The sequence below is a fragment of the Harpia harpyja genome, chromosome 23, assembly GCF_026419915.1.
Source record: "Harpia harpyja isolate bHarHar1 chromosome 23, bHarHar1 primary haplotype, whole genome shotgun sequence".
NCBI lineage: Eukaryota > Metazoa > Chordata > Aves > Accipitriformes > Accipitridae > Harpia > Harpia harpyja.
In genome coordinates this window covers 11,396,392-11,422,161 of record NC_068962.1, presented here as the reverse complement: position 1 = coordinate 11,422,161, position 25,770 = coordinate 11,396,392, and the positions used below count along the sequence as shown (strand labels likewise).

The 25,770-nt window shown below is 38.0% G+C and overlaps 1 protein-coding gene across 2 annotated transcripts in view; it reads right to left on the bottom strand.

Moving 5' to 3' along the window:
* Window positions 1–25,770, bottom strand: part of PPP1R12A (protein phosphatase 1 regulatory subunit 12A) — a 126,979-nt gene that overhangs the window by 55,750 nt on the left and 45,459 nt on the right. For both annotated transcript variants that reach the window (XR_008233169.1, XM_052774673.1), the window contains exons 2-3: window positions 20,037–20,167; window positions 2,278–2,396 (exon numbers count right to left, since the gene is read on the bottom strand). Coding sequence is in view for 1 of the 2 variants with exons in the window: in XM_052774673.1 (XP_052630633.1) it covers window positions 2,278–2,396; window positions 20,037–20,167 (250 nt within the window). In the remaining variant the exon portion in view is untranslated. The remainder of the gene's footprint in view (window positions 1–2,277; window positions 2,397–20,036; window positions 20,168–25,770) is intronic.

The following is a 25,770-nucleotide window of genomic DNA, read 5'->3' as shown; positions in this document are numbered from 1 at the left end:
TATATGTGTGTGTGTGTAAACTTACATATAAATATATATAAAATAAAATAATATATATAGGCTATATATATAACCATAGGCTTTAGTGTCCTGTTAAGACCAGGAAGGCAGGAATGCTGTCAGGGATGTTCACAGTGTGGTCACTCTTCAGGACAGCATCCAGTTCCTGTTCTCCACAGAGGGAGGTCAAACCACTCTGAAGCACAGCCCTAGCAAGTTGTTTCTCATCTGACATGGTGCCTCATTCCACCAATATATTTTTCAAATAATCTGAGAAGACCAATCTTCTGAAAATCCTTTAGCTAGTCAGCAAGCCAACTGACATAAAAATGTAAGAGGAATGCTTGGAAAATAGGTTTTCCATAGCAAGTGAAACTTAGTATTTTAAAACAACCTGAATTATCCCTTTAGAAGCTAACAGCTACAGTGTGGGAACATCTACATTCTTCTCAGACTTACAAAGACAGTACCATAGACAGTTTATTGTAAGCTTTAAATATGAAATATGTAAACCACACTGAAATTTTCAGTGAATTGTGGCATTTAGTTTAGGTTGCCAATGCTAATTTTACAATTGGGCTGTTCCAAATAATTAAACCTGCAAAAGAATAAAAATCAGCATGTAATGTTGAATCTCTGCATTGTAAAAATGTACATAAAAACCCCATGTAACAAATAATTTTTTTAAAAAAGCAGTAACATATAAATAAGAGATTTTGGAAGAGTTCTTCTCTCAAATAATGACAGTTTTACAAAGAACTACTACAGGCAATTAGTATATCCCATCAGTAAAGTCAAACATTTCAAAAACAACCTTAAAGAATTTAGGCTGAGGCACATTCCAGAAACAACTCTCCAGCAAAGATTGACAGTACTGTTAGAAAAGAGAACAACAACTGTAATTTTTTCCAAACTAATTAAAATAGACAAATGGTAGTACAGACAAAAAAAAATATTCACAACTATCTAACCTGATGGTCTCTGTGTGTTAACTATAACAACTGTTAATCAAAATTCCGTTAACACTATCAAATAATTGAATCAAAGCCTTTGTCAAATCTACAGTCTACTTCTGTGTATCAGTAGGTATCTCTTACTTCCCTGCATATCATGTCATCCACTTTCTTTTTACAATTTGCTTTGGGCATTAAATGGGTTTAACCGTACAAATTACATCAGGGCAAAGCCTGAAGCAATTACTAGTTTACTGTTACTGAATGTCATCTTCCTTCAACATAGATAATGTAACTCAGACCATACCACCCTAGTTCCTGTACTGGGAGTTCTGGGATAGCAGTGCATTTCTATTGGACTCAAGGTGGTCAGTCAACAACAACTGAATATTCTTTCCTCTGTGGAATGGAAAACCCAGAAACTTTCAAAGACCTTTCACTGGAAAACCCACCTGAGGACCTGAACATAGAAAACAGCAGTGTAAGGAGGGGGAAAAATAAATCAATACACCTTTTCAAAGGCCATTTTCTCTTGCAAAGACACCCCCTGCCAGTACTAGCAATTTTCTAGGAGCAAGATGCATAAATTTAGGGTATACGTTCTTAAACGATACTGTCAAAACTTGATACCTACCCATCAACTATTACATGAATGCTCACCCATATTGTGCTCTCAGAAGAGTACACAAAACTGTGAGGAACTTAAAGGTTCGTAATAGGTTCTCAGGCCTAAAACAAGTGCAATCTAAGACTACTTCTCCCAAGGAGTATTTTCAGACATTTGGCATTGTAGAAGGGCATTCAAAAGGTCAGAACTAGACAAAAAGGGTGATTTACGGGATACAGTATATTTGCTTACTCTTGTTTTAGTTATTCTAGGCTTTCTTGTAGTCAACAAAAAGAAACAGTTACCTTAGGGCTGGATTCACCTCATCCTAAAACTGACATCTGAGTCACCCTAAAAGTGCCTATTTCATTCCTCTCTAAGGCAGGAATCTCTTTAGACATGGTCTAAAGCTGGGATATAGAAGTCTGTATCCCAGATGCACTGAACACCATCCATAGCATCTGAATACCACCTCAATTCTGTTGAGTTAAGCGAATGCAGGAATCCAACCCAACACCTGGGTGCACCTTCCGACCTCCTTCTTCACAAGAGGCTGGGCTGAGTAAAAACACCTAGAAGACAGCTTGAACACTGCACATTGTATTGACAATTCTCTTTAGAAAATAAATTGACTTTAAAATTCCTAATTTAGCATAAGTTTTCAAATATGTCTTTAGAGTCCAATAAACAACACCACTCTTCCATATTCAAAATTACCTTGTCTATTTACTTCATTCTGAAGCAGCTCTTCCATTGCCTCTTCTTCAGCAATATCTAATGGAGTGTCTCCTTCACTATTTACAGCTCCTACATGTGCTCCTTGACTAATTAAATACCTGCCAATAGAAAAACAAACTGTAAGCGACATAATAAAGCTGATGCAAAAAAAAAGCAGCCACTAGGATATCATATGCAATGGGTATATACATGCACACATACAATTAATAGAAACAACTGTATTACGTACGAGTAAAAAAACCTCATGACTGTTTACAATCCCTGAATACCTCTGTCTTTTCCACATAACACCCATTAATACAAATAGCCCTCTGTTTGCTCTTCAGTTTGCCACAAAGACTCCTGACATGTTTAAATACATCCTTGCAAGAACTGAAAGAAGAAAATGGTTATATGATGAACAAAAACAAGCACAAGGTGAACAGGGGTTAAACCACCCGATTGCCATGAGCCCCTCATATTAAGCCACTCTTCCTAGAACTTCCAAATTCAGTGGCACATTATGTTTCTGTACTTTGTCAGAATGATGACTCTTGCTCTCTGAGGCAGCTTCATAAAGTTAATAAAACCAGAATCACCTCTGCTCCTAAGTACGCATAAGGTCAGCTTTTGGTGGGGAAAGAGGCAAGGGGGAGAAAGGAAGCAGTACTGTATTCGAACCCCACTAAGAGTTTTCTTAAAGTACTACTGTCTCAGGAGTCAACAAACCAGACTCAGTGGAATTTGTTTCTGAATTTCCAATTAAGTCAAATGGATCAATTCCAATAATAAGTCACAAAAGGATAAGTTATTTCACTGTATTAAACCATAAGCTTATAAAGTTATTGAGAACCTACAGCTTAATACATAGTCTGTTTCTAAGTAGGCAATGAGCAATAATTAAAACATCAATACAGATCAGTCTTATGCCTTCTGATCATAACAGTTCCACTTCCCTAACAAATTCAACAGTTTGAGCCACGATAGGACTCAACACAAGCAAAAAATTGCAAACGTACCTCCTGCCTTGCAGAGCTTAATTTACACTTTCCATATATTTGCGAAAAAAAAAATAATCAGGAAATACTCAGACCTGAAGAACTAGTTATCCATTCGGTAACAGGCATATGACATCAAAAACTCTCTCAGCCTATTCTCACAGGGGAAGTGCTCCAGCCCTCTGAATCATCCATCTCTGTGGCCTTCGTTTGGACGCGCTTGAGCAGGTCCGTGTCTTTCCCGTGCTGAGGACCCCAGAGCTGGACGCAGTACTGCGGGGGGGTCTCACCAGAGCGGAGCAGAGGGACAGAATCCCCTCCCTTGACCTGCCGATGCAGCCCAGGATGCGATTGGCTTTCTGGGCTGCAAATGCACGCTGCTGGCTCATATTTAGTTTTTCACCCACTAATACCCCCAAGTCCTTCTCCTCAGGGCTGCTCTCAATCCACTCATCGCCCAGCCTGTGTTTGTGCTTGGGATCACCCTGACGCATGCGCAGGACCTTGCACTTGGGCATTAGAACTTCATGATGTTTGCACGGGCCCACCTCTCAAGCCTTTAGCATCAAGTACTCTCATACGTTTCTATATTTCAATGTATGATTTAAATAGCACTTGTTATTAAACCCCCGTAATTACATCAAGAAGAGGTAAGAACTGACAGATCACAAAATGGACATTAATTCCCAAAAGTGTAACCATATCTCCTGGGATATGCATCACCCGTTGCTACCACTAACTTTGATGCTGGTATGCGGTGCTGTTTTTATACTGTTCCTCTTAAGAGAGTGCTGCTGTGACTCTTATCTCTCTCCAGTTTAAAGATTTAACTTCTGCAGGAATGAAAAATTAATACAAAGTAACAACATTTCTCAACAATACCAGTTGTACTGTTTTAACAGCGACAAAGTCTTCCTTCCTTGTTACAGATCAGATAATTGCTATGCGGCGTGTCTGCTAAACAGGCAAAAACAGCAGTGGGGAAACTAACTTTCTTACAAAGTCAAAATGTTGATTCCAAACCAAAGTCAACCACTGACAAAAAAAAAAAAAAATTAAAATAAAAAAAATCCCAAGTCAACATTCATTTTCTTTCAACCTGTTTTTTCTAATATAGACATGAAAAAGTGATGCTTAAAAAACCTGAGTTTTACTTGTTTCCACGTAATACCTACAGGGAAAAATTAAGCTACTTTTATAAGGAAAATACATAACTCATTGAGGTGGTTGTATTTGGTCAACTGGTCAACAACTTATAGACATGATAAAAGAAGCAATGCATAAGAAAGTGTAAGGAATGGACAAAGGCTACAGTAGCATTTCAGAAAGTTATTATTTAGATATATCAACAAGTTCATGATCAAATGATCCTTTAAAGTAGACTCCAAAAATGAAGCTGCTTACAGACCAAAATCAGATCAGCAGAGCTGGGGGGATTAGTAGGGCTGGAGAAGTAGAGTTATCTGAGTTGCCCTTTGCACGTGCTTACAGGGCTTTGGTTTTCCTGGGGCAGCGAAGGAAGGATGGGTGAACCTGCCCTAAGTTCACAGGATTTAAAGGGATGGGAGAAACAGAAGAAAGATGAAAGGCAGCAGGCTCCTCGCCAGGGAAGTGAGAACAGTCCTTTCCCAACCTTCTTTCAGCCACTCTAACTAGGCCTCCCCTCTGCTACTCCCACCAAGAAATTCATATTGATCCCCTCAAGTAAATTAACAGTGAAAGAGCAACACCCAGTATAAACCAAATTACTCAGAATCCAACTATTTCAAAGACACGTTTTAAGCCCGCTAATGAAATCCATGTTTGTTCTGTTCTCCACATCATTCAGTAACAGATGACCATGTCCTGAAAAAGTTTATGCATTTGTTTATCTTCATTTACAGTAAAAATAGTTTCAGCAAAGCAATGACAGGGTTCAGAGGGTGCATGAAGTCACCCTGGTGCTTACAGGATCGTAGCTTTTATTAGGAAACCTAGCACTACCAAGGGAAAGGACAGCAATCATTTCAGATGTGTAGGTAACTTGACTCTGCATCACATACAGAAAGGGAACAGATTTGGTAAACAAGACCAAGAAAACGATGCTCTGAGTTTGTAAGGCATAGCTGAGCAGAAGCCAGGACCAGAATAACCCTAAAAATCAGAAGGTTTTGTTGTTTCTTTTAAAAATTACTTTCCAAACAAACTGTACTTCAACCTAAATGTTAATTAAAACTTACAGTATGACTTCAAATATGGGGTTATTTGACATTTCAGTTATTCTGGTACCATATACTAAAATCTTCACATGCAACAGCATATTATTATGTGTAGGTATGAATGTGTATTTTAAAAGTCATCCATGTTTTGAAAAAAAAAAAACCTGCAAATAATTGTTTGCATTTTACTTTATTAAGTAGGTGTTACCTTCATCTTGAAATTTCATCTTTCTAAAGCAAGTAAACATAATATAGCTTTCATTTCGTCAGCTGACATTTAACTGATACAGCTACACATGTGCAGTGAAAAAGAAATTGGAACTGTGTAATAAAAAGTCCAGAACCATGCCCTTTAATAACATGCCTTGAAAAAGGTGCTTTTTGCAAAGATGGATGTAGTGGAAAAGTAAAAACATATAGGACTCCCACCATCACCTACTTACAAAACCTTTTGGTATAGCACTTAAATTTGTGTCTTTTGTCATTCACTTGCTGCAACACAGCCATGTTCAACAGACAGCTACAGAAGAGTAATACAGAAAATCTGATGGTAATTTGTATAATATTCTGGTAGGTGCTAATTCAAAATGTAAATAAATGAGAAGGAAACAGTAGTTTGATCCATAACATGCTTATTTTTGGAGCTAAAACTTTCAAGTATTGATACTGAGCTAAAGGTACCTCTTTTAGACACTCTTGTGGTCTAAGTATAGAGAATTGCAAGTATCCCAGGAATACTAGGAAAGACAACAGCAGGAAAATAAAATAAAATCGTTCCTGATACTTTTGCCCTGATGTTTCCACGACAAGCATTATGCAGTCTGGGTAAGAACTGGAAGAACAAGTTTGCTTTGTGATACCACTGTTTTGTAAAGGCAAAAATACTTCTATTTGAAATTTGTCTTTTAGGAATCACTGCTGTAAGTTCCTCAATAGCTATTATAGACTGAAGTTAACAACCTTGAAAAAAACATGAAACATTTATTTTCTATAATTATTATGAAACCCAGATTCTTTCCCATCATTTTATGAAAAATACATTTCAATACCTTTCATAAAGAGTTGGAATCTCAGTATCTCTGCAACAATAAATAACAACCCTCTCAGATTACTGTACAAAGCCAAACAGTCCACATCAAAACCAAGCTCAGGATCTGGAAGTTAAAGATTTTAACTAGCAACTTGGCTTACACTCTGAATTAAAAAAACAAACCAACAAAAAACCCTTACAGCTAACTTTTTTTTTTTAAGTCTATTAACAAAATGCATGTAGAGACACAAAGTAAACGGAGAAGACGACACCTCTCTCTCAAGACAGTTATATACAAACTTGAGTCTTATTTTTTAATTTAGAACTTAAGAAACTGGAAGATGCTCGAACTTTGGCTTCACTAAACTTTGTCAGCTGCAGACAAGATCTGCTGCAGATAACATTTTAATATTATTTATCTCGGCAACAGAAAGAGGGGCATATGTTTACATTCGAACCTTGCCCCACTTCACAGTATCTGGAAACAATTTTGTGAAGTCATTAGGGATATAATTAACTTTAAGTACTCGTTGAACCTGAAGGTCACCAGAAGGGTGGCAAACACAAGGCAGGGCAGAGAAGTGGCCACTGAATTGGTTCGGTTCATTAAAATTGCTTACTGAGGTCACTGGAGACTCACTAGTGAAAACAAGAGGTCCCTTCAACTACTTAGAAGACTGGACGGCAGTCTCTAACTCCTAAAATGTGAGCAGAGGGACCCTCCTAAAAAATCTGTTACTGAATAGAGGTTCAACATACACATACATTTAAAATAAAAATGTTCAGCGTGGCCTTCCAGGGAAAACATGGCTTAATTGCTAGTGGGGGCACTAACCAACAGCACAACCCACCACCCAACAGCTGAAACTGGCAATTTCAGCTAAACCCAGCTGTTTTTTTCTAAATACAAAGATGGTGGCATTCAAATTAATTCCATGAGTGTCTTAAATGAATGATAATAAGGAGCCAAAGACAGAAAAAGTGTCACGGTGTTCAGGCAGCTGTGCAAGCCATCATTTGAGGAAACAAACAATGAAAAAAAAATCTGCCCCATAGTCCACGGGATGTAAAAACAAATTAAAAACTTACACATCTTTGGAATGTGTGTTTTAATTGCCTTCTTTCAAAATGCCTTTCAGAATTATTTCACTGATTTTTTAAAAATATAAAGTATCAATACACTTTTAAAAGTACATCTTTGTAAATCATTCAATTTACTAATAAAAAGACATCCATAATAAATCTGGCCAAACAATTAGACCTTCAAGAGACATTTAACAAATAAAAAATAGAAAATTTTAACATTGCTGTTTCCAATTTTTTTTTTTTAAGTTCAAGTACACTGAAACTGTAACACCTGATCCTTTTCAGACCTTCTATTGGCTTGAGTGTCTTGGAATATTTCTTTAAATATTTTCATAGAATCATAGAATGATAGAATGGTTTGGGTTGGAAGGGACCTTAGAGATCATCTAGTTCCCACCCCCTGCCATGGGCAGGGACACCTTCCACTAGACCAGGTTGCTGAAAGCCCCATCCAACCTGGCCTTGAACACTTCTCACCGCAGAAGAGTTTCACTTCAAATTTAAATTCTTAACAATGTTGTTATTAACCCAGAAGCAGAAATGCTACCTCAAGCTCCCTAGCCCTTCTCAAAAGTGGTTTTGGTTTGGGTCAGGGTTTGGGGTTTGGGGTTTTTTTTCCCCTTTAAATTTGCAGCAAAAATAACACTTAAAGGCCAGGCAAGCAGAGGTATACCTACCGGCATATACAACATATCAAGAGATAAAATTACAACTTCTTTGTGATTCTTGAATTTTTAAGGTGCACTTCTCAAAATAACATATTAAAGAAAGGCCTGGCCTTTTTCTTTTTCTTTTCTTAAAAAAATCTTAAGTAATACAAACTTGAAGCAAATACAATAGCATTAGAATAACATTGTGCTAAATTCTGTTGTGGTACATAGTACACATATGTCCTGTGTCAGTGGGCAAGTTTCAAGGAAATGTACAGTCGGTTGAATACGAGTGAACAGCCAGTACCCAAAATACTCAAATACTCTCTCATGCACCCTCACACTGTCACACTTGCTTTTAAACACATTATTCAAAACCCATATAAATGTAAGAATAAAAGCCACAATTTCACTGTTTTTGAAATATATATCGTAACCCTTGTAAGCATTTGGCGGAGATGCACAACGCGGCATCTCCTCGTCCTCTTTAGCAACAACCTACACATAATTTCCCTTGTCCTCCTTTCCCCACAGCTGAGATACCCCTGCAGTTGTCTTTTCTCCTGAATCTATGATTTACAGAAGAAAATGAAGGCTCCATGTTCAATACTGGAACCAAAACTGTACAAATTCAATTGGGCCAACAATACTTTCTCCTGCATGATTTTAAGACCGATGTAGAATAAATCAAACGACTTGAAAAACAATTAAGTCAAACTCATAGGGATGTCTTATTCAGGCACTCTGCAAAACACCATCCCACGCTGTCAGTTGCTGCTGTGCCTCAACCTTCTGCTTCTAAACTTTTAGAACTGAATAGAGACTGACACAAGAAGACAGGATTCTGTGTCGGCATTTAAATTAAAATCACATCATGATAAAACTCAGGCACATTTAAGGTTATGTTTCTTTGCAAATTCCAGAAGATTCTCACTCACATCTCTCTTGGAAAAAAAATGCTGCAGGACTTCTAAACAGGAATGCTCCCCCTATGAGCAGTATCATCAGCCAGCAGCTACACAAAACACCAAGTTAAATAAGGCCAATTAGGATTATTTGGCAAAACCAGATATTACTTCTCCTGAAATACGTGAGTGATGATTTTAAAACAGTTGATATCAACAAGACATCTGAGGTGAATTTATGATTTCCTCTTGCAGAACACAAAAGCTGAGAATTTCAGATAGCTAGACGTGTTTAAAAAAACCAAATCAACAATAAAAAAAAACCAGTTGAGAAACAAATGGCCAAATGATTTTAAGCAAATGAGAAGGGATGCTTCTTTTCAATTTTCACCACTCTAATCCAGATTTCAGCATATGTGTTTTTCTAAATTATGGACCAGTTTGAAAAGACTTTTTTATATCCTTCAATATGCAAGAGCTCCTCCAGACAGCAGCAAATCCAGCTTCTGATTCTTCCTTATGAAGCTGTTATGAAATGCATCTTGGACAGACACACACCCTTGCTTCAGAATTGTCAAATAGTCCCAAAGCTATCAAAGTAGTATGCCACAGAGATGAGAAAAAAAATTCTGCCTACGCAAACAGCACTTTCTATCAATTCTAAATACTGTACCTATATGAAAAACGTATTTATGTTTATGAAGCAAACACTCCACAATGTACACCACACCACTGAGCTCTGCACATAGCTGGCTGTCCCTAGCCTCCACTGCAACTTGCACACCCGAGGAAGCACAGTAACTAGAATCACATCTGTTTTCCTTCTAGGTATGCAGGAGCATAGAAGAAACAGTGTAGATAACAGTACCTGGTTAGTCTTAGTCCTCCTGTGTTCCAAGAAACCTCTGAAATAAGCCAGCAATAAGATCTAGAAATATGTGTACATAGGCAGCCACCTAAACATTAACAGTGCAAAGATGGAACAGGAATAATTCCTACTTGCAGCCTACGAAAAGCAACTAAGCCTTCATATTTTACTGTATCCATAAAGACATACAAGAGGTGGCAGAGCAATGTTTAGGTGAAAGTAAACAGTGACTGAGAAGAGGAAAGTAGGAAACATGAAGTAAGCTATATAGGGAAACATATGCTATAACCTATTTACAAAAAAGAAAAAAAAAAAGATCCGGAGCCTGGTAATGCCAGGATGGAATACAGGGCAAAAACTTCAGCAGGAAAGAAATAATGCGAAACAAAACATATTTTTAAAGTGTATATCAAATGTTAATTTCACTATGCACTTTGTGAACAAGTGTTTCTCTCCTTTACTTTGAAGTCTGCACCCCTTAGCACAAAAATGAAGGTTAAGTTTGAAAAATATCTCGTTGCAGCTGCAGAAGAGTACATACAGTAACTCCAGCTCACAACACTCTCTGTGCTCAGGATGCTTTCCTGCAGCAAGTCTCCAAGCACTTGTGGTGATTTACAGAAGTGGCATCAAGGTCAGCATTTGGGATTGAGTTGCACTGGTTGAAAAGAAGAGGTGACAACACCATGGAGGCAGAAAAGGAGGAAGAAGGAAAACCGTGCTGCTGCCTACCTTCCTCAGCTAATTCCTCACCAGCAAAAGGTGATCACACCACTAGCTCACTGTCCCTCCTGCCTTATGCCAAGAGTAGCATTGCTATATTTGGATATAGTAGCACCACAAATTCTGATTTTTAACTGCTGCTTTGTATTTCAGTGGTAGTCATGAGTGTGGACCTAATAATTAACAAGCATATTTTCCTCCAATAGCCACGTGTTAGTATTTATATCAGAAAAATTTAAACCGAGATCAATTCTTTTCTTGTGCTTAAACACATATTAGCACAGATATAATCACTACATCACAGAACTTATCTGGTTTGTAATTATATTATGCAATAACATAGTGACCAAATCTCTCTACAAAGCAACATTACTATCACAGTGCAGCTTTTAGTATCACCGGGTAGTACTGAACTTGGTCTGAGTTGCAATCTGCAATTCAGAGCAGTTGTTTACCTGTCCAGTCCACTTTGAACCTCCCTGAAAACACATTTCTTCCAAAAGAAACTCTATTTATTCAAATTTGATAAGCAGTATCTCATCTGTAATCAAGAGGTTTCAATTAATTCCTTTTTTACACTTTTTTCCTGCCATACCTACTGTGTATAAAAAACTCTACATTTTTATGTCTTAATATCTGAATTGTATCCCAATAACTCTCTCTCAATGCACAGCAGCCTTATGTCTCTAGAGATACCACACTAGATTTACACGGATTCCAGAAGAATTCAAGCAGCTTTTATCCTGCCTCAGTCAGGGATAAGACTAGAAAAATACACACAGATTAGGATCATTTGCACTGAAATGACGTATCCAACAAAAGACACAGCTGCAAGAAAGGGTAAGTAGGTCATAAGTTGCTTTAGTGTCATTAGAAAGTCTACTGTATGTGGCAGAATAGGGTCAAACTCCCAAAAGAGAAAAACGCTCAAGTAAAAGCTGGAAGAAAATAAAAACTGAGATGCACAGAAGTGCCAATCTACATCACACCCATGTTTTCTCCTAGAAAACAACACTCAAAACCAACTTTACTGTGAATTAAATATTGAGCATAGTGTTTATTCAGTTACCTGATATAAAAATAATTTAATGGCACTGACAATTCCACAGATTCTACAATCTAAGAAGAATCTATCGGCACCTCTCTCTAAAACAGCAATTTTGAATTAGTTGCTGAGGCCCCCACAAGTGACAGTGTGCCATACTTATCAAGCACTTGCTCAATTCAAAACCTGGTTGCTCATGTGTCTAGAGCTGCCCTCCCATGTTCCAGTCACCCCGAGAAAACAGGAGTCGATCGGTGGCAATGGGCAGTGACAAGCCATCATCCAGGGAGGACCTGATGCGTTACGTTTCTCAGGAGTCTACCCAAGCTCCCAGGCTTCCCTATGTATCACTCTCCCATATGTTCTTCTCTTCCATACGTATCACATTCAACTTCAGAATTCACAGGTAAGATATCTACCCTACATTGTTCTCAGGATACCAATAAAACCAATGCTCTGTGATAAACAAGTAAGATCTTTCCTATGCACATCACTTCTCAAAGCCGGATGGTTTTTTTAGACATGTGCTGCACTTTCAAATTCTTTTTTCAGCCAAAAATTAGAGTGCTCTGAGCTTTACACTGGGCATCAGTCCCTTGACTTTTCATTAGATGCAATGAACTGCTAAAATATATTAAAAGAAAAAAAGATACATTCCACTAAATCATATGTCCCTGAAGAAGCTATCTTTGAACTGAAAGGTCTAGTAGATTTACCTTTAGAACAACAGAAACCCAATATACTTACTAACAAATATTTAGGGTCACAAGTGGAGATGCACACAGTAATCCCATCTGAAGAAGGCAGCTATAGAACACTGTGCATCCCAGAGTGACCAGCTCTCCTAGACTGCCTCTGTTGAACAAACAGGTATCAAATCAGTTAGGTCCTATGATTTCCTCTAACCCATCAACCATATCTTACTGTGTATTTCTGCCAGCTGTTTTTTATCCAAACATCAAATCACAGCTACACAGCAGGAAAGATTAAACTCTACCACATAATCACATGATTTTAAAAAGGGAATTTCACCATCAACCTAAACAACTTAATTAGTGTTTCATTATTATTAGGACATACAGAATATGCAGCAAAAACATGTTGAAAACAGTCTACTGCCACAGTACATCTTTGTAAAAGAAAATGCCAGTTGATACTAGCTCACTGATCTTCTCCAAGTTTCTCCATTATTTTGTTTAATGGAATTTAGCTTTATCCTTGCAGATATCTAATACAGTTTGGAGGAGGAAGAACTTTTATGTTGCTGATAAAGAACGAGCATCACGCTTTGTTTAGGGGGGGAGAGACTACCATACTACCATATTTTCTCTCCCATTAACGTTTTTTCCCAATCTGTTCTTCCAGAAAGAAACAAGGCACCAAATAGAATTAACTGAAACAATCTCCCAAAGCCTGCAGTGACCTTTTCGCAGCTCTCAAAACAAACACTGCATCTTTACCAGTGTCAACTTGTAAGAAGTCAGTCATTCTTCTAGAAGAGCTGTTCTTCTTTGGCTGAGAATAAATCTCTTTCCCTGCTTTTATTTTGTCACATGGCTTGTTTTATAATATATCCTTCTGAAGTTCTCATTAAATGAGTGGGTTGTATCAAGTTTCATCTTTGGTGCTTCTTCTTTTTAATTCTACTCCTCCAGCTACCATTTCCTTGTGTCATATAAAGTAACATCTGGAATCCTGACAAAAATGTCCATTCACCTTGTAGCATCTCTATCAGACCAAACCCTGTATCAGTTTGCATAACCAGTCTCCATGTGGTTTACATCAGACCACCAACTTCACCTTGTCATTCACAAATCCAAACTTCTGATTATCCTCCAAAGATCCATTTCTGAATGTATCACTAATAACATCGCTTCATACTCAGTTAGTTAAAACCATAACTGGGAACAAAGCTAAAGGAGATGGGAGCCATCCCTGACATTTTTATCAGTCTGCTTTGCCTAAATAATATCTTGCTCTTCTAGGATTATAATGGGTTATGGCAAAAGAGTTTAGATTAAAAACACTCCAGCAAGTAACAGCTTTAGATGATCAAGTTATTAAAACTTAGAAAGAAATGGATTAGAAGCAACTGCTTTGAAACATATTTTGTGGCACCACCACCCTCGGATATCGTGGAAGAACATTCAACAGTACCAGCTAGTTGAGACTCATGAGGTAGGAGATGAAGGAGAGGACTCCACCTCAGCACAGGCAGCTCTCCACAGCCAGGCTTCTGATCAGAGGTACAAGCCCTGTCTCAAAAGCAGCACAGAATTTTTTTTTTATACCCGCGTATCTATGCCAACTGCTGCTGGCAAGCCAGACCAGCTCACTGATCCAAAAGCGAGCAAACCCTCCAAAGCCCCTGAAGGCTAGTCTTACACTAAGAGTTCCCACATTGTTGTGTGATCATTAGATAACGCAAGAGAGGGGGTAAGAGCCTGTGGAGGAGGGAAAACCAAGGAGAGAAGGGAATGACTGCCTATTTCTGCAGTAGTCTCAAGTTAGATCGCATTAAGCATATTGTGAAACGGCACTGAATCCCCTTTACTAGCTGCTGCCGGAGGAGCACTGGTCCTGTCCTTGTACCACGGGCAGGAATCACTACCACCCAGCACCCACAGCAGTCCCCGCAAGGCAATTAGAGCTGTAAGTAAACCACCGATCATGAAACATCTATGCGTTCAACTCCAGGTTTGCAGGACTGTCTCTCACTCCTCCATATACCAGACAATCATCACTCATTTAGTCTTAATGGACTGTTACTAAAATAGATCCTGGGACAATGGCTTGCTGAGGCTTCAGCAAACTAGTTTGGCTGGGTTCACTTTCAGGTGTCTGGAGTCTGGAAAAACAGACGGGCGTCAGCAGCAAGGCAGTGGTTACACACAAGCCTTTTAAAGTCTGCTTGAAGTATTAGGGGAAGGAGGGGATACAACATAGGAAACTTTGGGCAGGAAGGAAAGCGGGTGAGCTGGGTTTTAGAGCAGCAGAGTTGGTCAAGCTGCTATTCTCTTCCTAAACGAACTGAGTGAGGAGGCTCTGAAATTACAAAGTTACTCTCTAACTGTAATCATATGCTTCAGCCTTTAACACCTGTACAATAAAGGTGTATTTTGAAACTGTGTTAAGTCTTATGGTCTGTGTCTAAAACTACGTGTACCAAACATGCCTCCCAAACATAAAAGCAACCATGCTGAGTTAGACCAAACATCCATTTGACATCTAGCCTGTCTCCAAAAGTGAGCACATCTTCAAGGAGGGTAAAAATGGGGCAAATACATGCTACTTTTCCTGTAATAACTTTCCAGTCTCCAACTACTTTCATGGATTCCCTGAACCAGATCCCATTTGTATGTATGTATGCTGTGTTTGTATTTTTTTATGTATCCACCCTCAGTGGATTTCTCATCCTTTGAACCCATTAGAAATTTTAGTATCTACAGCAACATTTGGCAAACTGTTACTCAGATGTAGTACCCACTCCATGAAGGTATAAAAACCCCATTCTTCCCTCAGGAGACATCTCCCTCCCCCTCGGTTTTTTTTGCACAGAAGTGTAACTGCCACTGACTTCTAAGGTTTTTTTGAAAAACGCTTTTCTTACACTTGCTGGAAGATGCACCTTCATTCATTCTGGGGAAAATGAAAAAGCATTCGTATTTAAGTAGTAAACTATATTGTAGCCTCTAAATACTTGCAAACTAGCTTCAAAATACATGAACTACACACTCACAACTAGGCATGGTATAAAGCCCACAAGAAAATACATTTTTAACACATACTTTCATTCTTGAACAGAAAAGAAATTTCTACCATTTCAGATTTATTTTACATTAATCTGGTACAATACAAAGCAGAGAGAAATAAAAAAGTATGCATTTTTGAATTCTGTTTCTTAAATGCCACTTTGCACTATTTTTCTTCCTCTAATACATTTTTTGCATTCTAAAAATTTATTCCCTGATACTGAAATAATATACAAGCTTTTAAACTGTAGAAGAGATCAGATAAAAAAATTCATTATATACACCCAAATATTTTTAAAATAGTTATACAGAGGTAAATTTAAAGGGTCCTACCCATTAAATACCATCTTAAAGAATACACACACAATTTCTGTTGAAGTCCTCCTGCATTAAAGTTTGTTTCCACATAACTATAATTTTTCATATCATTTGATGCTGACTTTTTAATTCATACTAACACATTGGAGACTTTGTGTAAAGCTTTCTTTATATGAAAAAATTGGAGAAGAATAGAAAAAGAGAACGTGCTACACAAAATCCACCTGTTTGGGCAATTTTGAAGAATTTTAACTTAAAACATTCATATTACAATTATTTGTAAGCTAATTCACATGATCATAAACTAGATGAACACTAACTTAAGTAGGCAATTCTAAAATTAAAGTATTCAAAGAATTTCCAGTAAGCTGAAGCACTCCCAGCATTTACAGATCTCAGAAACAACAATGGAAACAAAAGGAGCAGTTGCTCTCCATGGCAGAGTTTTTGCTTTTACAGCACAACTCTCCATCTGCAACCAGCTGACACTTTATTTCACAGTGAACTGTCTTCTCTTGCTGTATTGCACCTGAAGTGGGCTTCTACAAGACTAACATTTCTTAAACTAGAAGATGCATTATTTAGAGGAGACGGGAAGCATATTCAAGAGAAGGCGGCTGTTCCAAAGGAGCAGAAAACTGAAATGGGATGGGAGATACTGCTGGGAGAAGATGCCATAGGACTGGTGAACACAGTGGAGGATGACGGGGACAGGGAATACACCCGCAGTGAGAAGCCCATTGGCCAGACAGCGCAGTTAGCAAGAGCAAAATAAAAACCCCAACGAGTGCGGGCCATGCCACAGATTCACTCGGCCCATTAGCAATTAGCACGGGACCGGCACCAAAACTCGGCTGAAGTGGTGGCTCCCTGAGATATCCAGAGTTTTTTCTGGAGAAGCTCCCTACCACCTACATATCCTGTTCTTCTCCCAGTTCTCCAGCACATGGGTGCACTCACTCAGGAACAGCTGAGTAGCAGCAGGTGCTGCTTAAGAAGAATGTGTACATTACAGAGCAAGAGAAAGAGAGAGAGAGAATCAGGTGTTCAGTGAAAGCACAGCAAAGATGGGAAGGTTCCTGCATGGATCAAACAGGCAGGCACCATTCTGTATTAACCCAGAGTGACTCCCAGTCATTCCTATTTACTGTACGTAATAGGAAATGGGTGTTAGTAGCAAATGGATGGAATACATAGAAAGAATAGCTGAACTGTGAGATTGTTTGTGTATGGATTCAAATATAAAAGCAGTCTGAACAGAAGCCTTTCTTACTCTATAACAAAGTACATTAACCACCCCAAATATAATCCTATGGAAGTCAAGTGAGCATCAGGAGAAGAAAAACTATGATAAAGATTGTACTATAGAGGTTTGTAATGATTAAACTATTTTTTTTTAATTTTGAAAGCAAAACCAAGGTTTCACATCCTATTAACAGATCTGTAAACTCCAACACACCCCATCTCAGTTATATTTCATAGACTTTAATCATAGTGATGAATCACGCAAGAGTTATCATGCAATGTTAACAGAACTTCTGCTTTCTTTCCCCCTCTTTTAAGCCTAGAAAGTGATGTACACACATACATGAAGAATGTTAAGGTTGAAAGGTGAACATAGTCAACACACAGAGGACATACTTAGTGCTAGAAAGTCCCTAAATTACATTATAAACATAGAAATGCATTTCCATCTCCTAGCTCTGTCGCTTTCTTAGACATCATTTTAGATTTTGAGACATGAAAACCTGAAATAATTAAAGTATGCTATCATGCCATGTTTTTCTTATGAATTGTAAAAATATAAGCATTGTAAACAAAATCAATATATTAACTAAATTTGCATATTTGGCAGATTTTACAGATTGTGCTATTTCAAGAGAAATAAATTCCAGCTATTTCCATCTGAAGGAAGCCCTAAGAAGACTTAAGATGGCAGCAGAGGAAGCAGAAACAGATTGCTGAGTCTCCAACTGGAGAAGCCCTACAAAGCTGTGCAACAGGCAGTTCCACAGGAGGAGGAGAAAGCAAAGCACAGGTCAGACTCTCCACAGCCCTTCATTAACAAAGTTAGAAAACACCAGAACCCATTGCCTGACTCTCTTCTCTCTTGCACCTTGCAAGAAAACAGGAAATGAACAGAAGATGTCATAGTCCATATCATATAGGACAGAAAGACGACAAGCTATTAGCTGTAATCTTTTCAGAACTATATCTGTAAGTTCCATAATTTACCCAAATTAAAAGCTTCCTTCCATGAAGCAGAAAATTTAGTGCTACAAATTAAACATATCGGATTCAGCCACAGACACACAGAAACACACATTCTCATGCTTCCCAAGAAAGATGCATCCTCACTAAAGCAGATGCTGGACCCAGAGCATACCACAGGCCAAATAAAAATCAAATTTCTAACCTCTGGTAAATTATTGTATCGTCCTTTCATCTTCCCCCAGTTTTGCTTCAGCTGCAAATTCTGCTGTCAGTTTTGTAAATTATTTGAAGCTGAGCTCCTGGAGAAGCAGTTTGAAGAAAATCTGAACTCTATGGGCCTCATCAGATATAAATATTGCTCCATTCAGGTCAGGTTACCCTTCTCAGCTGTATGTGGAAATTTGTTTCAACAGCTTATCTTCAAAACTCCTTGCACCTTAAAAACACTGCTCTTCCAACAGCTTAGATGTCCCACATCCAACAGGATTATACTCCAATAATCTTGTTTCTTTAAAGGATATCTATAGAAAATATGCAGACAGGTCCTGTCCCAGTCTGAGAGAATAAAAAACAGATGACAGTCTTCAGCAATATTATAGATTTCAGATACTCAAGTTAATAGTGAAAAACCGTCTTGTGGACAAGGGACATTGCTCTTTCTTCCCTGAACATCTGCCTACATTAGGCTGCAATGCCAAACCAAGAACATTTATCCAACTTTTTCCTATTGTGGGAAAAAGGCAGGTGTTTTACCTCCACTAAACTGAAGAAAGGCTTATATTATCTCAGCTTGTAGGGAAATTCTTGTCATAGTATAGCCAACAAGTAAACACTTCCAGCGTGCATGCAAGGGAGATTACAGCATCAAACATCTGCACAGTGTAGAAAGGCAGATTACAGAATTTAGTGGTCACACCGTGTCCCAGTTAGAAAAAGGATATACAAAGCACTTCACTCTATGAACACCAAAAAAAAAAATTTTTCCCAGTAAGGATGATATACAGGAGCCTCCAGAATTTTTCCTTTCCCTTAAGATTCAAACAATTAAACCTCTCAAACTCACAGAACAGAACATCAGTAAACAGTCCCCTAAACTTACAATTTCCATCTATCGCCACTGTAATTAGTACAGTAACCTAGTTACATGATAAGATGCTACTTCGTATTTTATCCAAGTCTTACACTGGATGAGACATCACACTGACTTTAGCAGAAGTAATGAAGTTTGTGTTTACCCAAAGGGTCTTTAGTCTACACTATTACCTTCTTTACTGCAAGAACAGCATGCTGAACAACATATGCCACACATTTTCTCAAATCAATCATTACTTCAGGTTACAACAGACAACCTCTGGAAAAATTTGATTTTAGCATATCTTCAGTGGCCCTCAACAGGCTTCAAGAATAACAACAAAACCACTCCTGGAATTTAGTACTGAGTAAGCTTTAACTCGTACCATAACAGGCATCTAACTTCAACTGTAAGATTTTGCTCCATAGCCAAAATAATTAGCAGAAGTCACCACTTTATACCACACCTGAAAAACAAGTTTCGAGACTGCAAATACAATTGCAAAATTAATCTCCTACACATAGACTCATCCCGGGATATTGTTTGAGACTACTAATAAAATGTAAATTTGAACTTTCTCCCTGTGCCTCCCCCCATAACAACCTTTCTATAGAAGAAAATAATTTTAAAAAATAATTTGACAGTCATGAACAATCTTAAATGTTTACATCTTACAGCTACCTAAGATACAATGTAAGAAAGCTAGAAAGAGAAAATGCAATGCACAGTCATGCAGACAGCACACTTCATAACCAACACACAATATAAAAGCATTCTCTCTCACTACACGTCCCAGAGGCAACTATAAAGACAATTTATGAACGCCATCTGCTTCTAGTGCCCCTCTAACAATGTATGAGCAAAATACATGTATTACAAAAATAGAGGAAAAAGTCTTACTCTGCTATATCAAGATATCCACAGGAAGCAGCTGCATGTAGAGGTATCCAGCCTTCATTATCTGGTTGATTAATATTTGCTCCATTTTCCACCAGAAATTTCACCATATCTACGTTATCATCTATACAAGCCTATAAAGAAAGAAACATTTAAGAAATAAGTTCATATGAAAGCTGTTCTACAATACCATGCATCTTTAAGCAACATCTTCAGGAAAAAAGGTAAGTATTTTCAGGTCTGATGAGGGAGTAGGGTTTATTTGTTGGGGTTTGACAGCAAGACAGGAAGAACTTGAGAGAAAAGCAGCAGGTGTTACAGATTTGTAAAAAAATCCTTAAAAAAATGAATTAAAGCAGAGCTTAACAAAACCAACAAATATGATTTCCTCAGATAGATTTGTTCCGGTTTTCTGAGAAGCCGTTTGCAATCCCCACTGCAACCTTGTTCTCCAGTACAAAGTGGTTCCCTCCATAAAGCCCCCAGGCCCTCGCTCCATCCCAGGCCCAGCTCAGTCACTTGAGTGGATATTACAATTGAATAAACAGCTACACCACGAAGTAGAATTGTTGTGACCAAGAGATGGGGAGCAGTTTGGAAAACAATACCGTAACATGGTTTTAATTATAATGCAGTTGAGACTAAGGAGTATGGAAGGGGATGCTACATTGCATTTCAACACCCTCCTGCTATTTTCTACTGCAGCGTATTCTATACCACCATACATCTTTTAACAGTCTATTAATCACTGCTGTTTATAAACTTACTTGAGTATCAGTTTGGGACATTGCAAAAATACCATTTGTGCACATCTCTTAATAACCAAGCAAACAGTGTTGCCCAGATGCAGAACTACTGCCGTTCTCCAGATCTCCATCTTGACTGGCTCCTATTTTGCCTTTCTTCTCTGGGTTTGAGTATTTTTCTCACAGGGTGCTCAGTGAGTTTTCTTGCCAACTTCCATACTGCTGCCCTTAAAAGGGCAGAGCAACAGAGAGAAAAGTCCCTCTGCATTTCAGGACAGCAAGGACTCAAAACAGCTAGACCCCACAAGACTGGTATTAATTTTTTAGCTTAATAAATCAACAATACTACATAACCAGAGGGCTGAAATGAGAACTTCTACTGCTGGGCTCCTAAATCCTTCTAGAGAATTATGCCTCTAATTAAATGCAATTAAGGTATAAATTTTACTTTTCAGAATGCTTCTACAGCAATAAAGACTGAAAATTATATACTGCTTTATTATGGCAAAAAACCCTCAGATTTCCTTATTTAAGCAATTGTGCCTTCCAAGATGAATCCCAAAGCTTTCCTCCATTAGTGCTGAGGCAACAGCTACACTGTGAGGGAGATATGTTGCTGCCCCATTTAACCAGCCAAACAAAAACAGCAACAAATTATCCCTCACAACAAATTATCCCAACAAACATCTCTTTGACCCCATTTGCTTTAGTTAGGTACAAACTTAAGGCTTTGTTCATCCATAAACGTGCAGCTAGACTGCAGTACACTGCTTGCATTATTTGTTTTTCAATTAAAAACAAAAACACATTCTTGATTGAAACATTCATAAACCTTCTTACATTTTCAGGTACTCTTGAAAACTGCCTTCCTAAAGGATTTTTTGAATTACCTTTTTAGTCATATCCATTCCTAAAATCAGCAATTCTTTTAATAAAATAATTTATGAACATACTCCAACAATAATGACTATGAATTACTCAAGCATATTGTCTTCAATTTCTTCCACTTGTCATCAGTGTACAATGCTTATATGCTAGTAATAAGCTCTGAAAGAAAAGAATCACCTCTCTTTGCAAGGCATTTTGTTACTTAAATGAAAAGGAACTAAATGCAAGACATCATAACTCAGTTCAGGAGGAAAACAAATTCAAGAAACACAGATGTTTACACTTAACAGAAACATTAATGTAGCCATATTTCACATATGCCATATATCCAGTTTTTCTGGATATCCAATTTGCCTGACCACTGATATCCTATGTATATCATAATATTCACCAGTTTATTATAAGGAAAATAAATTTGTATCAGAAAACTTTGGAATTGCCTAAGCATTTTTAAATAGAGATCTTTTAATATTACATTTCAATATGCTGCATACTCATATATCTTAAAATCCTCTAAAATTCATAATCTGTGAAAAAAGGGCACCTTAAAATTGATTAGCACTATTTAAAAAAAAAAAAAAAAAAAAAAAAAAGCCAGACCATCTGGTTGTGACACAACCCAACACCGAACAATCCTTGCCCATTTTTCAAGTATACATAAGAAAAACTGGCAAGACATGCTCATAAAAATACTGTTGCTAAGTGAATCAAAGGCTTACATATGCAGCACATTAAAAGACATATGACTAAGTGGCTAAAAATATTTGACCAAATTTGGGCAGTTTATTGTGCCATACATGGCAAGGATCAGGAGAGCTCAAATACACTTCTCATGTATTATCAGAGATGGCACATTCATGACAAGCCAAGATAAACAATCTGTGAGATTATATATATTAGGATGATAGAAGAGTAACTATTAAGATAATAAAAGAATTTACTTGCATATGCAAATGGGGGAGTACTGGCATTACTAGTGATCACATTTGTGAGGTTTAAATAATGTTCCTCATAACTGATTATACAATCTGAACAACTGTTCTAACAATTTTATTATGGAACAACAGGAGCCACAGAAGCTGAAGTTGATGAAATGCAAGACAGTTGTGTAATTTAAAAAATACGACTTTTGAGCTTCCTTCAACAAAGATTACTTGAAAACGAGCCTTGTACCTGAATTTTATAGAAAACCCACTGTGGCCTCCAAAAAGGTTATTACCTATCTTAAGGTGAAGAAAAGCAAATGCCATTGAGCCTATCACTGAAGAACACTTATATAATACATTCTATTTCTCCTTGTCCCCTTTTTCCCCTGAAGAGCACTGCAGGCAGGTGTTTGACCGACCCTATCCCACTCAGCACTTTCCATATGAAAGACACCTCTGACTATCAGCAGGTACATTAAGTCAGAAAGCAAAGAAACAAATGTTATAAAAGAAATTTTATCTCAATGTTTTTCCATTTCTACTCCGCTTGTCATTGCGCTATCTTTGTAGTCACTTCTAAAAGCAGTATTTATCAAGTGCCAAAAGTGCCTCTGTTGTTAAAGACTGACATCTCAACCCCAAAAGGAAAGCTTGTCAGAACAGCATGATAAACTTAAAGCAACAGCCTCCGAAAAGTCTGCCCTTCTAGACCTCAGCCTGAAAGTTACAACAAAGGAAAAAGCAACCTACGTGCAAGATGTAAATAACAAGAGTCCCACTGATGTTACAGTGACTCAAAAAGATAAATTCCCATGATGACTCCTGTCCCAGTCTCTGCACAGAGGACAGATAGCCACAGGCCTTCCTCTTCCATGTCTGCTACAATCCTTCCAGGATTAACGTCAGTTCTTGCTGTTCATCTCCCCATCCCCAGCCTCTCCCTTCATGGTCCTTGGTTCCCACCTAGAGCCTCAGTCACCACTTGGTGAAACAACAGGTCGTCCTAAAGCTCTTTCCGAGCGCTTGCTAATCACCGCATCTGTAAAGCACACGCACCAGCCAGCTCCTGGGGCAAGCAGAAGAGCATGGGAGCTCACGCTCAAGATTCCCTTCATCCTATGCACTGGTTCTGTCTCTCAAGCCCGTTCCCAGCCTCCACAAACTGGTAGAAAGGCAGCATTTCCCCATGAAGCACTCGCTACCCTGCCAAATTCGATGGAAGTTAGCCAACGGGCACCAAACAGAACAACAGCTGGACAGTGCAATCATATAAACCTCGTTTCCTTTGGGAACTAATTTGGAAACTAGGCTAATTAGTCATAAAGGCAGCAAAACAAAGCAAAGTTGATAATACAAAGTCTGGTTACTTTTTCTGATAAGAACAGAGATGAAATCTCAAAGGAAGTATATTAAGGGCCAGGAAAGAAAACCGCTTTCTATTTGTACAACAACCTGAAACCTGGACTGCAAAGACCAGCAAAGATCAACAGCGCCCGGCTCCCACACAGACCAGCCCTAGGTGGGGGCAACCTGTCCTGGAAACAACGTGCCTATGTTAAGTGAAACAACATTTTAAACTTCTCCCAGAAATGCCTTCTGATCACTCCGAAGGGGATAACCTGCTGAACATGCTAGATTTTAACTGTATTCACCATGACTTTGTATCCCAGTGCAAGTGGCATGTGACCTAGCTGGCTCTCCTTACTATCAGGTGTTAAGCACATAGGTGAAGGGTAGACCTAAGTTAGTAAGTAACCTTAAAAATAGATAGCTTTAAAAGAGATATCTAGAGCGCTGGGTCCCTCAGTGAGTAACCACCCAAAGAATTCAGCAGACAGTACTACTCCCCAAATGACAGGAAAAACAAGTCTGTATTTTTTCTTTTTTTTTTTAAATCAGAAATCTTGCAGGGAAAAAGGCAATCAATCAGAGTACTGTCCCACATACATGCAGCAAACCTATACAGTATGTACCTTACGTTGGACTACAATTTTTATCGTTTTTCATCAATTATGAGATCTAATGAGGTAATGCCATCTAAAGAGGTTTAGATGTTCCATTTTCTACCAGTATTTTCTAGAGAGAGATTAAAATCTACCTTTTACTGTTACCTGATCAGTGTCCTAATCTATTCCACAAATTAAGATATTTTGCCTCTAACAGCAGAAAATAAACCTTGTATATTTAAACTCTGTCATTACATTTCATTTTTCCTTATTTGCTCTTAGTACAGAAAGGAGCCAAAAATATGAACACAGAATAATACATTAGACTTAAAGGGATAAAACAAGCCAAACAACCATTTTCAATTCCTGTGGGAATGCTGGAAACAGGAGAAAGACCTCACACAGTGGCCTGGAGAATAGTTTATCCCTTCCTTTGATTTAGCTAGTGAACCACGTCCAGTGACTCCAATGGAACTAAGCAGGACATTAACATCTTTGTTAACGTACCCAAGAATCAAATTAAGTGAGGGCATCTACACCTAGCAGCAGAGCTGGTTAAAAGCGTCTCCTATTCTCTTCATCCTGGATTGCTTTTTCCGTCTGCAATCACATACCAAACACCCTTATAACTATGCTGACATACTTTGATGAACTGGATCTAAAGTGGATCAGGAAAGCAATTTGAATTTAAAATTAAATAAAATAATAAAAGGACAGCAATACATTATTATCTTTATCTGATTAAAGCAGAATTATTTGCTTTGATTATATTGAAATGTTTTTTATATTCCGAGAAGAAGCCTTGTTCTGAAATTCATCTTCATGTCCTAATTCCACTATCAGAGAAACAAAATTTTGTTTTACTGTGAAATTTCACCCGTTACAAACCTTGTGTTAAAGCTTCTGCTTTCAAACTGACACTTTTCAAAGAACACATTTCTAAATCTGCAACCAATTCTACCACTCTCACTTTTAAATTTACAACACATTTTAGCCTACTTTCTCATTTGTAGAGACTTCCTAAGGAAATCACATTACTCACTCTGTCTACCTGGCTATCCTCCCTCCCTCAGCAATTTCAACTGAAATTGAGACAGGAATAGAGGTTGAAGAGAATTAAATTCACTGCTTGTCATGAAAAGGTGGTTAAAGGATGAGGCCTCTGAAATAACGCTGCCAAAGAGCAGTTCACAGTGTGAACTCAACAATTACCACTTCTACCTGGGTCCTC